The sequence below is a fragment of the Semicossyphus pulcher genome, unplaced genomic scaffold (assembly GCF_022749685.1).
Source record: "Semicossyphus pulcher isolate SPU_LCO1_2020_fin unplaced genomic scaffold, fSemPul1.0.p SCAF_7, whole genome shotgun sequence".
In the NCBI taxonomy this organism is placed as follows: Eukaryota; Metazoa; Chordata; class Actinopteri; order Labriformes; family Labridae; genus Semicossyphus; species Semicossyphus pulcher.
This window is the reverse complement of record NW_027211748.1, coordinates 6422259-6438371: the sequence shown is the minus strand read 5'-3', so window position 1 is coordinate 6438371 and position 16113 is coordinate 6422259. Positions and strand designations below refer to the sequence as shown.

The 16113-nt window shown below is 40.3% G+C and overlaps 1 protein-coding gene across 1 annotated transcript; it reads right to left on the bottom strand.

The window, feature by feature from the left end:
- Positions 1-693: 693 nt before the first annotated feature.
- On the bottom strand, positions 694-5672 carry b3gnt5b (UDP-GlcNAc:betaGal beta-1,3-N-acetylglucosaminyltransferase 5b). Its single transcript, XM_069683912.1, has 2 exons — positions 5377-5672; positions 694-2965 (listed from the first exon to the last, which is right to left on the bottom strand). Exon 2 carries the CDS (start codon positions 2685-2687, stop codon positions 1524-1526), a length of 1164 nt encoding a protein of 387 aa, XP_069540013.1. The 5' UTR covers positions 2688-2965; positions 5377-5672; the 3' UTR covers positions 694-1523.
- Between the last annotated feature and the right edge of the window lie 10441 nt (positions 5673-16113).

Here is a 16113-nt window from a genome sequence, read left to right as displayed (position 1 = left end):
TTCTCAGCATTTAACCTTTATTTATTATTTTATTGTATATATAATGCAAATATTTCACAATTTTCTTACTTTTATTTTTATGCCGTATATTTCTCCATGCTTCTCTCTGTATCAGAGCAACTTTAATGCGCCGAAGGATTAATAAAGTATTTCTGATTTAGCACAGAGCAAGGCTAGCTTTTTACCATTGACCAAACTTTATGCTAAGCTAACTGTCTCGTGAATGTAGCTTCATTTTAAGGCACAAAATGGCACTGATCCTCCCAGTATTTCTTTATGAATTGATTTTACAGATATTTAGACATGTATATAATGTTTATTTAATTAGTTGGATCATTCTTTTATACAACTATTAACTATATAAACTGTTATATAAAAGTAATAAAGTTGTTGATTTAATGTTCTGTAACGTGGGGCGCTGGTTTAGCTCAGTTGGTAGAGCAGGTGCCGTCTGAAAAGAGGCCCGCATGTTCGACTCCCGGTCTGTGATCATTTGGTGCATGTGAACCCCCTCTCTCTACGCCCCACGTTTCCTGTCTCTCTTCAGCTGTCATACTGAATAAAGGCAAAAGCCCCCAAAAATATGTTCGGTAATGTACAGGTGTCCCTGAAGTTGTCACACGTAAAAGAGTTGTGCATTCAAACCAGGAACATCTTCAACCGTTTCATTGTTTCCAATACACATTTTAATGTTTCCAGGCCGACAAACTGACAAATCGATGACCACTACTAAAAAAAATAATAAAACATGATTCACTTGTGAGATTTTATTTCATTAAAAAACAGCTTTTCACAAATTCTTACAAAAAAAGTTTCATAGAACACAAACTATGGATTTTTGCGTCAGAAGTATTTCCAGCACTGGAACTGTTTGCACAGTGTTTTCTCATCTTCTCCACTTCCCTGTGAGGAATTTTACACTTCGTCACACGGAGACGCATCACTGACATACTGTGTGTTTTTCTTACACACACTGACTCACAGCAACGCCCAAATGTGTTACTTTTGCTTTGTGTAATAATTTTAGACACACAGACCTCATGTAGGCCCAGTCGTCTGAAAAACTTTATCATTTAATTTGACTTTTACGGTAATTAAATGTGTTGAGGAAATTATGAGGTTTCCTTTTTTTTTTTTTTTTGCCTTAAATGTTTGGGCAAGGCGTGTTGTTTCAGAGCCGTTAGACAAGCAGGATGTTAGTACTGAACTATTTCATCAATTAAGGTCCTGTTGGTGAGCATGATGGGTTTAAGTGGCTTCTTTTTAGAGTATCATTTTAATACATTCTGCCGTCAATGCAGAGCCAATATTATCACATGTTCACACCTTGCGGACTCAAGGTCACTAAAATGTTAGTAACTTACAAACATGAATCGTCCGGTCTCTTTGCCTCACGGAACACAGAACACACACGCATCAGTGTTTTGACATGTTTGTCCGACTGAAAGGACTGAGGTAATATTCGCAGCGATGATCCTCCTTTCACTCCCTCTCTCTGTCACACACATGACCCTGAAGTAACACTACAAAAGGGCTGCTTTGCAAGGGTAGGTGTTGAAATGGTAAGGTTTACAAAGGAGAGAGATTTTCACAGCCGTGCAGTACAGCCTCCCTATGAGTCCAGACGTCCTCTGTTTCACCTGCGGGTCCGTTGCTGCCTTCCACAGGTCGTAGATATCTTCCACATGACCGTGTGAGGTCATCATCTGGTTATAGATGCAGAGGTGATAGGGTGCTTTGCCCTCACCTGAGAAATAGACGTGCTCCTGTGGGGACACGCCAATGGCATTGGCGCAGATGCCCATGAACACATCGTCTATGTAAAGAGAGGCATTCAGGGTCAGCGTGGCCTGGTAGATCCTGTCCGCTACGTCGCTGGAGACGACGTACCCGGCCCCCGCTGTGTAGTCTGGGTACCACATCCACTGGTACATCTCAAAGGACACGTAGTACTTGCTGTCTTTGCTGCGGATCGGCGGTGCCCCTCTGTGCACTCGACCGATCCAGAAGTCCGAGACGCCCCTGCTGCTCAGGTCCTGCAAGTAGCTCACCAGGTTGGGCATGTGCACAAAGATATCGTCGTCTGCAGTCATGAGGAAGCGGGCGTGAGCGCAGCGGCTGTGCATCCAGCTGAACTGCATGATGAGTTTCAGGGTCAGGTTGTGGAAGGAGTCTAAAAAGTCTTGCTGGATCAAATCACCGTGGAGACGGTCCTCATAGACGAGCCGTTTCTGAAAACCCACCCCGCTCCTCTTGCTCCACGACGGCTCCTCCTTCTTGGTCTGAGGAGCTCCTAAGGCGAACACCACCTTGACTGTCACTCCCAGGGCGCTTTGGATGTAGGTCTCATTACCCCAGGTGGATCTGATGGCGTTTCGCCTCTCGATGTTCTCTGGGGACGTTTTGATGAAGAGGAGGAGGAGGACGTCCTGGCCGGCGCACTTATCCGGGTGGTCCAGCAGGAAGGGGAAGTTGCTGAAGCTCTTGGCCTGCTCTCGCGGGATGGTGAGGCTCTTGTTGATGTAGCTGAAGCGGTTGACCAGGTAGCGGAAGGAGTAGGACTTAACATGGTTGACGACGTTGCTGTCCAGCTGCTCCCAGCAAACCATCACCACCGACAGCACCAGGCAGGTGGTCATCAGCTGCACACACTGGCATTTTCGGATACGCCGGAAATTCATGAACATCCTGGAATCTGGTCAGCCGGTGGCGGTGGTCCCTGTCTGGTTGGAGATGGTGGTGAAGATGGTGAGACCGTTGAGGTGGTGAAGGTTGAGAGCGTTGTTCCAGTGCCTCGGAGCAGCACTTGGTGGGTCTTCCATCCTAGGCTTTCCACATTCAGCAGGAGGCATAGGCGGCAGTGGGAGTTACTGGGTCTGCTGGAAGACGTCCACAATCGCAGCAGAATCCATCAGACGCTCACAGTTGCCCAGCAGATCCATCTTTCTTCCATGAAGCTGTCAGCCTATTGAACGGGAAAAAGACAGCACATTTACAATTGTGAAAGAGTTCGACTAATTCAGATGGTGGTAGATCCTTCTTTGCTCTCAAAAGGAGGAAGTGGAAATGTATTTCGTCACAGTCTAGTTGACCAATAACTTCCCCATTCGGATTTGAAGCATGATGCTGTTGTAGTTTTTCTGATCTCATGAAGAGCAGGGTTTTATAATGATATGTTCCATTGTCAGATTAGAATATCTGCCACCAACTTAAGCCATAAAAGAGCATAAGAAGCAGAAGCAGAGTGAAACAACATTAAACTGGGACTTTTTTGTGGATCTGAACTTGGCATTTGACAACACCCAGAGTAGTAACGTTAGCTGAGAAGTCAAAAGTTAATGGCTGCTGTGAAGGGGGGTGGGGGGGTGGGCGACTGAATGCAAAAGCCAACGCAGCAAATGTGGCAAAGCAAGCCCGTCCATAATGGAGGGGTTTAAGGGGCAGACCCACTGAAATCGCTGAGAGTCATGGAAAGCATTCGGACACAATAGACGGCGTCAGAATAGCTCGGCGGCACAAAGCGGGGACGAGAATAGCCTGCTTCCGGCCGGGCGCGGTCTGAAACCAAGGGGGGGATCATGATGGGCCCGAGGCCTGGGACTCCCAGCGCACCCCGAGAGCTTTTTAAACATCATTGGATGGCCTGTGCCTAATGGGGTCACTGGCTCAGAATGGCTCTCTTTTCTCTCGGCCTGATAATGAGAAACTCTGCTTCACCTCATGCGCTTACAGTACACTGATTTTGTTATTGTAAGGTCCACTTTTATAATCCAGTTACCGTTACTTTATAGCCGACCTGACATAAAGCATGTTGTAGTTGTATGCAGTTTCTCCTGTCAGCAATAACTGATGGACTATGGACTACTCTGGTTGTATAATTTTGCGAGACAGCTTGTCGTACCACAGCCTTAAAGGGTCGTTTCACCCAAATCGAAAGAAAGAAACTATTTTATCACTTGCTTCTTGTGGTATCTCAACATGTACATAGTTCATTCAGATTCTGAGATGCCTGTACAGTAACTCAATAGAGGCACACAACACTGATACATTTCATTTAAAAAAGCTGCATATTTTCCAGAAACATCCCGGTCCCTCTGGGTAATCTATAGAACGCGTTGTAAATTGTTTTTTCAGGCACTATTTCTTTGATAGAAAGTGCCAAGGATGGAAACTGCCCCCAGCTAGTGAACAAGACACTGTTTCTGGTAAAACAAGTTCCTGTTTTTATTTACACATAACTTTTTAACTTCCATTCAGAAGTCAAAACTATCTGGGCATTACACATGATTTTAGTTGGGTAGAACTGGTTTATAAAGCAGAAGGTATGTCCAGCTGCCTTTATGATCAAATACAGACATGAGATTAAAGAAAAACTTGTGTGTAAATCCCTCTGTTACATATGATTACAATAAAACATGAGTCTTGAGTCGAGATGTGTAACTTCCTAAAAACCTACGAAAGACATGACACTAGACTGCACATATGAGACCGGTCAATCTTGTTTGATCAAAGAGAATATCACAATAAAACACAACAGACTGCCAACTGAATAACTAACACCCAAAGAGGCAGGGCTCATGCAACAGGTGCACCACAACAATGTGACTGCGCTTAATTAACACGGCCTTTTTTCAGCTTGGGATATTACGTTCTGCTGTGTACCGCTTAGATGTGTGTTTTGTTTTCTCTTTATTTTTTCAATAAATTATTATTTTCCGATGTGGTGGTGAACTGGGAGTTTGAGGAATTATGCAGTCGTTCCTCGAACTTGCTGTCTTTAGTAAAAGCACTTTTTTATGAGCAACAGAGTTTAACTAGATTATTTTACAAGCATGGATGATTTTAAAACGGATATTTTTTTATTTGTCTTGTTCTGAGCACTGCTAATTTGTTGCTTGATGTTATTTCTGTTTGTTATAGTCTGTCGTTTGATCTTTAATGCTGTGTTGGCCAGGGCTCCCTTGTAAAATAGATTTTGTATCTCAGTGGGGATATTTCTTGTCAAATAAAGGTTAAATTGAAAAGAAAATTAAAAAAACAATTAAGTAGGATTGTTTGCTGCAGTAAGTTGAACAGTGGTAACCTTGAGCTGCTTAAATTCATTCTATTTATACTGTTTACCAAAGGTGTAGCTCCTGTCTTGTCCTCTGAATGTGGTTGTTAAGCCGTCACTCTGTCCTGTGCAACACCTAAACCTGAGCCAAGTGTTGATCCTCACTCCTCTGTCTGAGCTGCATTTAAAAACAAGCACCGTGAAAGTGAAGCACCCGACCCCACATGCATGTTTCCAAAGTCACCATTTGTATTAATAGATATGTTACACACCTAGGGGGTGGGGGGGAAGGAAAAGCACTCTCTAATAAAGCCAATACTCACCGGTAAAAGAAAATATCTTTGTGTGTGAATCCAAGAAGCAGTCTCCTTTGACGTCTTCTTCGCTGCACAGATGCTCTTCTTCTTCTCTGCTTTTAGTTAACTTCTTCCTCAGATATCAGCAGGTGAAACGCTTGATGGGAGCAATCATCAATCCCTCATAAAACGGTCAAACCCTCCTGCGTGTGCCAGTTTGAGAATATATGTCGGTGACCGTTTTTCCCTCCTCTGCCCTCTGACTCCGTAGACTGTTGGAGTGCTTGTTAGTGTGCCTGTTGCCTTGGTTCTGATCTCCGCCTCCCTCGCGCGTCTATCCTTTTCACAGCTAACTTTTAGCCACGCCCACTAACGTATAGCTTTGAATATAGCTACACGAGGCACTGGATTTGATGATAAATATGTTTGTATATTACAACTTTAAAGTTGAGACAAAAATTCGCCATGTTCACACAGGGGGCTATAATTTCCTTTGATTTTACTCTCCATTAGGGAAGCTTAAATTGTGCCATAATTCCATTGGGTTCCAGGTTGTTGGTCATATAAATTGTTGATTTACGTAAAATGATCATTTGACCACACCTTGATTTATCAACATCTAAAAAACTGAAAATCAGGAGGGAAATCTTCAAGTTAAAACAACATATGTGATCGCTCATTAGCTAGAAAAAAACAAACATTAGCATTCAGCCACTTACTAGCCAATATAGGGAGGAGGAAACACATGGGGGGAAGAGGTTATAGAAGGGCCTGTGTCGTAGTTTGAGTCTTCTGCACACAGGCCATAGCACAGAGGCGTTGCTGCATTGCATTGTGGTTCAATGCTTCCTGCTGACATGGAGAGAGATCAAGTGTGAGAAACTGGAAAGCGTTCAGTTAGAGCTGTGATGAAGAGCAGCATGCAGGCCAGAGGTAACCTCTTGTGCCTTGTTAAAAAATCCAAATCAAAGTTAACATTTTGAATCTTTCCTTTTGAATAAAACTAAACACTAAAACCATAATGTGTCGTTTGGACCAATTTTGGAAAGATGTAACGAATGAGATATGAGACTGTAGATTTTGACTTTTAAAGGCAGTGGTTTTTTATTTTGTATTTAACTTTATTCTGATTATTATATTTCATTCTGACTTCTCAGCATTTAACCTTTATTTATTATTTTATTGTATATATAATGCAAATATTTCACAATTTTCTTACTTTTATTTTTATGCCGTATATTTCTCCATGCTTCTCTCTGTATCAGAGCAACTTTAATGTGCCGAAGGATTAATAAAGTATTTCTGATTTAGCACAGAGCAAGGCTAGCTTTTTACCATTGACCAAACTTTATGCTAAGCTAACTGTCTCGTGAATGAAGCTTCATTTTAAGGCACAAAATGGCACTGATCCTCCCAGTATTTCTTTATGAATTGATTTTACAGATATTTAGACATGTATATAATGTTTATTTAATTAGTTGGATCATTCTTTCTTTCAGTCCCTGAAGTTGTCACACGTAAAAGAGTTGAGCATTCAAACCATCTTCAACCCTTTCATTGTTTCCAATACATATCCCTCGCGCGTCTATCCTTTTCACAGCCAACTTTTAGCCACGCCCACTGACGTATAGGTTTGAATATAGCTACGCGAGGCACTGGATTTGATGATAAATATGTTTGTATATTACAACTTTAAAGTTGAGACAAAAATTCGCCATGTTCACACAGGGGGCTATAATTTCCTTTGATTTTACTCTCCATTAGGGAAGCTTAAATTGTGCCATAATGCCATTGGGTTCCAGGTTGTTGGTCATATAAATTGTTGATTTACGTAAAATGATCATTTGACCACACCTTGATTTATCAACATCTAAAAAACTGAAAATCTGGAGGGAAATCTTCAAGTTAAAACAACATATGTGATCGCTCATTAGCTAGAAAAAAACTAACATTAGCATTCACCCACTTACTAGCCAATATAACCATTTGCTAGGAAGTGGTTGAAAGCTAACAGCACTTTGGTAATATTACACAATACAAGGAAAAGTATAAAGTGCTTGCTAATGTACCTGTATGTTAGCTTGGAATGGTTAAATGCTTAAGCCAGCCGTTTATCAAGTGTGCTGTTTTACTTTGAATTATTGCCTGATGTTCCTCCAGATGTTCACTATTATTTGTCGTCTCCAAACACAAAACAGTGAATATTGTAACTTTTGTCAGATTCCCTATATTTATGAGACTGACAAACTAGAAAACAGCAGTTACATCATTTAGAGTACTGCTTACATTAGCATTTCCCCACGTTGTAGTTAATGTGACCATTGATAGTGTTACACAATATGCTAGCAAAGCTGTACATTTATTCTAAAATGTTATTCCCACACTCTTGTGATCGATCAAACACTAATTTCATTGTGGTTGAATCTTAATGTTAGCTGTTGTCAAACTGTAGCTAATTTGTTTTTTAATACATTGTTTTACCCTGAGATAATACGACGGAGTATAAGGGCCAAGAAAGATTTCTAGAATAAAGTCATTATATTACGAGAATAAAGTTGTAATTTTACAAGAATAAAGTCGTAATTTTACGAGAAAAAAAGTCGTAATATTACGAGAATAATATTATGACTTAACTCTCGACTTTTTTTCCTCGTAAAATTACGACTTTATTCTTGTAAAATTACAACTTTATTCTCGTAATATTATGACCTTATTCTCATAAAATTACGACTTTACTCTTGTAAAATTACAACTTTATTCTCATAATATTATGACCTTGTTCTCATAAAATTACGACTTTATTCTTGTAATATTATGAATTTATTCTGGAAATCTTAAAAAAAAAAATTCTTTAATGTGGCCCTAATACTCCGTCGTAACCTAGGCCCCGATGTCCCTCTGTATTTTTACTTTCAATTGTCTTTTTAGTTGCTGATCCAAAGGGAAGTTTTGTTATGGTGGTGAAATGTTTTGGATTTCACAGCTCTCAACCTGAGCATAACGCAAGGGGCAAATGGCCGCCGTGTATATGGTCGGTTAGATAGATGGCGATGTGTCATTTCCTTCCTATAAATTATGTTAAGTTAGCATGTGATGTTGGGTAATAGGAAACTAACATTCTGAAGAACTGTGAGTTAACAGTTGTGTATTATTAGCTTATTATTTAGATGGTTATATCTTAAGACATTTCTTCATTATAAAAACAGCTTTAATCTAGACTGCTAGCTGTCTTTTGTAGCTTATTACAATACAAACAGGTGAAACGCCATCAGAAGTGTAAATTCTTCGCAACTGAAGGGACATAATTCAGTTTGTGTGTCAGTCTAACCACACATGGAGAACAGGTTTTCCAATGCTGTCAAAGTCATTGCTTTAGAAACCTGCTCGGGTGGTTTAAACTCATCTATGCACCCATTTTTAACCTTTTGGGCTGCGGCCTACGGAAGTGGGCTTGCCCTAGTTAAATGTGAAGTTTGTGAGAAAAACAGTTGAGACCTCTCTCCCTCCTTTAGTGTGGGGCTGATCTGCAGTCTGTGTAGGTGGTGGTAGGAGGAAACAGAAGGGAATCATGAGAGGAAGAGCTGGTTTCGTCATCTCTCTTAGTGACACCCATACAGCCATTGGTGACACCTAATAAGTGTTAGACAAGATATCACTCACTCAACCTAAAAAATGCGTCCTAAATTATCCATGCATGCATGAAATATTGCATACAGCTATCCTTGCAAGAGTGGCTTTCACTTTAGTCGTCCGTGCTGGATACATTTTAGTATTTGAAAATCTTTGCCACCCTAGATGGAAACAAATACAATAGTCAAAGCATCCTCAGATAATCTACTTTGAATAACTGGGTTTATATCAGGACAGAATTTACATACTAACCTCTTCACTTCTATGATGAATCACTGAACTGGTTGTTTCCCAAAAAGCTGCAGTGAGTGTTTGAGCTTCTGAGGTGAGATGTCTCAAGATGGATTGGCAATGGATTTGGAACAAACATGTTCCCTCACGGTGCTCATCGTCTGCCGACTTTCCCACTTGTGACAACACAAGCTCGATGAGGTTGTGCTTTAGAGTAAAATGTCTGCCCAACCTTTAAAGTGTTACTGTACAATTGCCCCTCAGCATTGGAGTAATTCATTCAGCCTCATCATCATGGCAAGTTTTATAAACTGAAATGCACACAAAGAAAGAAAATATTCTACATGACAGTTTTTATTCAAGAATTCTAGCAGACAAAGAAAACAGAAATAAATATAATAAATTAAATACCAAAAGAAACATGAAATATAACTATAAATCTAAATGTATTTATCATTTTACTCTGATTTTACTTTAAAAATCCAAATATAGCCGTTATAATGTTCCCACTAAATATCCACTGAGGCAGTCAGCTCACTTTAGAATTGGCTCTCAATTTTTTGTCTTCATATATTTTTCATTTATGCTGACGGAGACAAATAAACAGCCTCCAACAGTAAACCTCATTACATGAAGCTGCTCAGAATTTCACAGAAAACTTTGCGACTGACGGGGACAGAAGATAAAGACCTAAAAAAAGAAACGCACACATATTTGTTACTGAAACAGAACTGGCTTTCAGGTGACATGAAAACCTTTGACCTACTTAGTTTTCTGGTGTCTGTGTCAGTAAAATATTCAAACGATGTGCCGGAATAGAGTAATTTAGTTGTGTTGTGATCCCTCCTCACCACACTGGCTGATTAATGTTCTCCAGTGTGCAGCAAAAGAGAGGAGACCAAATCCACAGTCCTCGCTCTGTGCATAGTGTTCTAACGTTCAGCAGGAGATATTGATTTACATATGCTGGGTATAATAACTACATTATTTCAATAATTGAAATTGAAACTTCTATGTGTTTCAGCATTGGAGCCTTCATTAGGAAACCAGATAAATGTTTTATGCATATACATTCATGTATCCCCGTCCAAAGAGCACCTCAGACCTACACTATTTTGAGTCCCTCCTGTGTGTTTCTTTGAGCACCTTTAACCAGTTACACTGTGGAGTAAAATACCCTTGAAAAGTCATAAAATACACCAGAAGTAGTGAACTCTTGCATCGACCTGTTCAGACTTGAAACAGTTTCAGATTTTTTACTGAACGTTATGAATTATCTTCACGACTGACAAGAGGGGAATGAGAGAAACTGGAGGGAGTTAGTGATCAGTTCTGAGATCAGTCACACAGACACACAGCTAGCTGTCAGGCTAAATAGTTGTTGCTAACTAGCTTAGCGTCTGTTCATTACATTAGCTATTTGGGGCCAATAAACACGAATGGTCCTGTAAATTCATGCAAGGTGAACATTTGCATCACCCTCTGTCTGAAACACCTTTATGGGCATTTCAGATGTCTGTCTACTGTTCAAAAAATCAGTAAACATAACCAAACTAAACCATCACTAAAATCTAAATCAATGGATTACAGACTTTCTAAATGGTCCGTAATACATTTCCTGACATATTTCTAACTAACAGATAATGGCGTTAACAAAGGGTTAAATTTAAACATTGTGCTACAGTTGTGAGATCAAATGAGGAATAAATTGTGCATGATCAATACAGCACTGTAGCCAAAACATCTTTTTACTCTGAAAGGCAAATACCAGCTTACCAGAAGTTACCCATATGGATTTTTATAACATCATTTCTTTTAAGTCACAGTCAAGACAGAAACTATACCCTTGCTGGTAATTACAGCACATGTAACATAAATGAGGTACCATCCACTGAACCCCATTAAATGTGGATCATCTGCCTGTGCAAATATACAAATCCTTTTGCGGCTCTTTATACGTCTGTAACAAGATAGAGCACAGCCACAGTTCAGCTGCTACATACCAGAAGAGGAAGAGGTCTCTTTTTTTTTAGATTTAATTTAAAGTTGTTCTACTTTCATTCTTTCACACAGAGACAGTGGTTCTTGACAGTAGAAGCATGGAATATAACATGTAACCTTAATCTTGGAGTATTCTTAACTTTAGATTTCCTTTTAATAATCGTATTTACTTATAAGGAAAACCCTGTCTTCCATGGCTGCGGGTTACAGAAACATTTTACTGCCCATAGCCAATATTTAAACTCAGATCAGTAGTTGCTAGTTTCACTCACTGCTCTTCCTCCAATAAGTCAGTGATGTGTAAATCATGACGCTCTTAACCTTCACTGTGCTGGGCCAAAAATAACATGTTTTACGTACAAACACGTAAATGCAGATGAGACCTTTAGGCCACAAACAGAGAGCAATAGGAGGCCCCAAGGGTCCGAAAGCAAGAAGTTAACACCTACTGCTGGGTCAGAGAAGTGCTGATTCTCAACAAGTAACGGTCCAAGAGTTCGATAATCACCACATTATTAAAACCAACAGATATTTTAAAGATAACATATATGTAGGTGTAATTTTGAGGTTACTCATCGCCCCACAATAAATGTACTTGGTGGGAACTGTACGTGAAATCCTCCCGGGACCAAACCCACATAAAACATCCAGACAGAAAACCGTCATCATCAGACGGGAACACCAGCAGCAGAAGGTTAAGTGAGAAAGAAGTCACTCCATATTATAAATCCTGTCTAATATCTCTTCTAAGTGCTTTATAATTTACGTGACATTTAAAAAAATGGCACCTTTATCCGGTTGATCTCTTTCAGCAGCTCAAACTGCAAAGTGAAATAGCAGAGGAGGTGAAAGCTTCTTGTTCCACACGATTTCAACAAGTCTCCAGCCACGCTAGCTGCTCTGTGAATTTGCATGAATGCACACAAACACAATGCTAGCATGCTAACATGTGTTCACTGCGTGAGAGAGCTGGATGGAGGCACTGAGACAGGCTAGTGGGCTCTCCTTTAGTTAGTTCCTTATTGGAGCCAGAAGTGACCATATTTGTACAAAAGAGGACAGATACTCTGGAGGGGAAGCTTAGTGACTTTTGGGGTGACGCTTTTAACCTCTGATGCTGATATCTTTCATTGTTTTAATCGTTCCTCTTATTGTGTTTCTTCTGTTCTTATTTTGTTTCTTTAGTTGTGTTAATAATGTAAAGTCACTTTGAGTATCATGAAAAGCGCTATATAAATAAGATGTATTATTATTATTATTATTAATATGTCCAATACCAGGAACCAAAGTGACATACACATGTTTGTTGTTTGTTGGCTTCTGGTTCATTTTAATGGCCCTCTTCTATCAGATACACTGATATTAGTATTTAAAAGGAGAATCAGGCCTCTCTGTGCCCACCCAGTCTGTAAACAGCTGTTAGGTTTGGTACAAATGCTGTTTAATGATCAGCAGCCTGCTTACAGTGTTCATGTTTGGATAAATGACAACATGTAGAAAAAAATAACTGTTGTATCCTGTTACTACAAGCTGTCACATACTCAGACTCTCTTCTTACTCATGTGTAAGAGGTTTTTGAGCTGCCACTGTAACAACCGTCCCTGAGTTCTCTCCCAACATGAGTTCACTGTATGCGTTTGTGAAGCGTTCCTGTACTCACATGGCTGTGACTCAGTGAATTAAATGCCCTCGTATTCCAGCTCTGCTCTGCAAAGCTGTCTGTGTCATTACTTCATATATGGCTATGCTACAAATGATATGGTAAGCTGCAAGAGAAATAAAGCAGAGAAGAACAATTCGGTAATAATAATCATCCCCTTATGATTTTGACCCAGACAGATGTGATCACTGCAGCACTACAGTAAAAGCATGAGGTATAATTCATAAAAATGACAAACACTATTCGCGGTGTCTGAGGCAGGACTGTAATAAGTCCACCCAATACATTTTCTGAGACCCAATGAGGTGACTGGCTTACCTCCTGCAAGTTTACCTCTGCACCTGTGTTGTATAACAATCCATCCCTGCGTGTGTATTTCTTGTTTATTCTTGTATTCAAGGTAAGGAATTCGATGGACTGCAGTTTTTGGCACTTCTGTTAGCGTAATATGTCAGTTCAGGATGTTGCCCCCTTCACAACCTTCGTTAAGTGCATTCGCATGCTAGCATTTCCGAATTAGCACTTAAAGCTACAGTAAGCGACATTATTTTGTAACAATTTGGTTAAAATAACAAGTGTTGATCATTGCATTTCAACAATATGAAATTGAAATGATGTTGATTGCAGATCTGTGACTGTGAGCGCCCGCCCCTTTGAATTTAGCTTGTTAGAAAAAAAAAGGCGAACTTTTTGGAATAAACAGCTCCTCTCCTCTCTCTATCCTCTCGGTGCTGCAGAGAGACGCAGAGAGATGAACTACACAGCGGCTGCGCAGCACACACCAGTTGCTAAATGCATGTGCATGTTTGGTGTAGCGGAGTACTTGGAAGGTTTTTTACATTGAAATGTTCATGTTGCTTACTGCCACTTCAACACAAAGTAGCTGCTGTTGACGGAAAAGGCATTAGTTTAGCAGGCATTTGGATATAAACCACATATTGGACAAATAAAACAAAAAAACTACCTTGTAGTGGCTCTGGACTTGATCCACAGGGACTATTTTGTCTACTACCGAACTAAATGTTATGCAATCTAGCTTCTATCTTGCAAAACATCTCATTTAAACCACATTATGGCACTAGATTCAACAGTTGCAGGGTCTTGGCTTCATTGTTTATGGAACATACATTTTTGCTTACAAAATGTAATGGCAATGCATCCAAAGTGTGTTGGGATACTTATGAGATATTAAAACTGAAGATGGTCGAGTGTATTTGGTTTCTCTTTCTGTGTTCATGACATGTCTCACAGCCCATTCTGGTGTATAGTTCCAGCGCATAAAGACATTTGTGTCAGTGCAGCAAATTAAAAGCAAACAAGCAAACATTAATATTATCAAAATAGATTTTATTCTAGACCTTGAAATCTGAGTGATATTACAACAGTCAGATCAGGAGGCTGCGGGCTGCAGCCATGTGAGTGAGAGAGAAAGAGACGAAGGTGAGGGCAAAGACAACACAACAAAAGAAATCTGAAAATTGGTATTTACATGTTCTGTGTTATAATACATCAATGAAGTCCAATCAATTTTATACCTTTTTTTGTTCAATTGGTGAATGTAGCTACAAATAAATCAAGATTACAAAAGTTTTGAGAAGTACAAAACCTTCAAGGACTCTCCGACATAGCAAAGATAGATTAACGTTAGTACTTTTCTGTAGGAACAAAAAATAGCAAACACACTTGAATGCAGTGTAAAAAGCTTCTCATCTAAAAACTGAACATTATAAAATACCATTCCACTGTCATAGACATCGTCTGAAATAGTGTCTTTGTGGTACAGTCCAATCACTGCCGACTGTATTAAAGCAAACTTCAAAATAGTCTTTAGCTTCAGTACAAAATCTTTTAAAACAAGAAACATTCTGAACGAGACCTCTGAAATGTCCGGCGACGTGTGTGTGTGTATGTGTGTGCGTGTGTGTGTGTGTGTGAAGCCGTTACAAAATGAGACCTGGAATGCCATGAAGTTGGCTTGCTTTGACTTTGATGACCCCCGAGTAGACCCTCATTTACCCATCCAACACTGCACACTTCCTGCATCTCCTCTGATTCACTTTTAAGAGCATTTTGAACATCAGATGTGTCTGCGATGGCTTTAATAAACACACCTCCCTGTTTCTCCATTTTTAGTCTAAAGTGCAGGAAAAACAGACCCTTTGGAAGGGCTGCTCTTTTTGTGTTTCTCTATGACTGTTTAATGGTATTTTATAAAAACACACTCCTCACGGCCACGCCCCCTGGTGATGCACAAGAACATCACACACTGTACTTCAAGCGTTTTGAAAAAGTAACTTTAAAATCCACTCTGAGCGTACGAGTGGTGTACAACAGACTCCCTGTGATAGCACAGATATATATTTATATATATATTATATGCACGTTACATCAAGTCATACGCTGCGAGGCTGCCTAAAACAGGAAGCAGACTCAAAACGCCAACTCTGAACACTACAAACAAAAGCGCCATCTATCGGTGCATAGGCCTGAACGTAGCCTGTCTCCACAGAATGTGTGTGTATGTGTGCGTGTGCGTGTGTGTTAATGCTGGAAAACATCTGCAACCCGAGCAGGGACTGTAGTGTACCAAGTGCTGGACATGAAAGCTGAACACGCTCCAGGATGTTTTAGAGCCGGCTGCTCAGCGTGACAAACTGTGGCGTGACCTCCAGCTTTGTGATCCAGTCGTGTTTAAAACGGCGCCATCACAGAGCAGCCGACCTGCTGAGGAAGTGAGACACCAGATGATGTCCTGATATTTAATGAGCGTGGAGGGGAAACAGGACACAATTACACTGACTTAGTCTGATTATCGTTCAGCATTGGATAGCAAAGAGCCATTAGTTGAGGAAACAAGCACAATTAAGATTATTAATTGTGTATGTGTTTGGATGTGAGCAGACACAGGCCTCTCACTCTCAGGTCCCAGAGGCTGTTACAGGTGCCAGAAAGCAGCTTGTTCCTGTGCCACGTTACCTCACTACTGACACTGAAGAACAGCCGTCCGCTCGTCAGCCTGAGACACACTCGAGCTCGGTGATGGAAACCTGAAGCGTTGAAGTCTTTCTGTCCAGCACGCGGTGAGAACATGAGATCCACGCGGTGTTTAACAGCTACGAAGATTATCTTTCAGCCTGGAGGTTTTGAATTCTTAAGAGCTCTATATTAACCTGATGAAGTGTGAACACCTGAAAAACCATTTCTGAGGATAAAAGTTGCAAGAACAAAGGACAGTTCTCCTT

Excerpts from the sequence above, each read along its gene's own strand:
- b3gnt5b (XM_069683912.1), bottom strand. The coding sequence starts at position 2,687 with ATGTTCATGAATTTCCGGCGTATCCGAAAATGCCAGTGTGTGCAGCTG.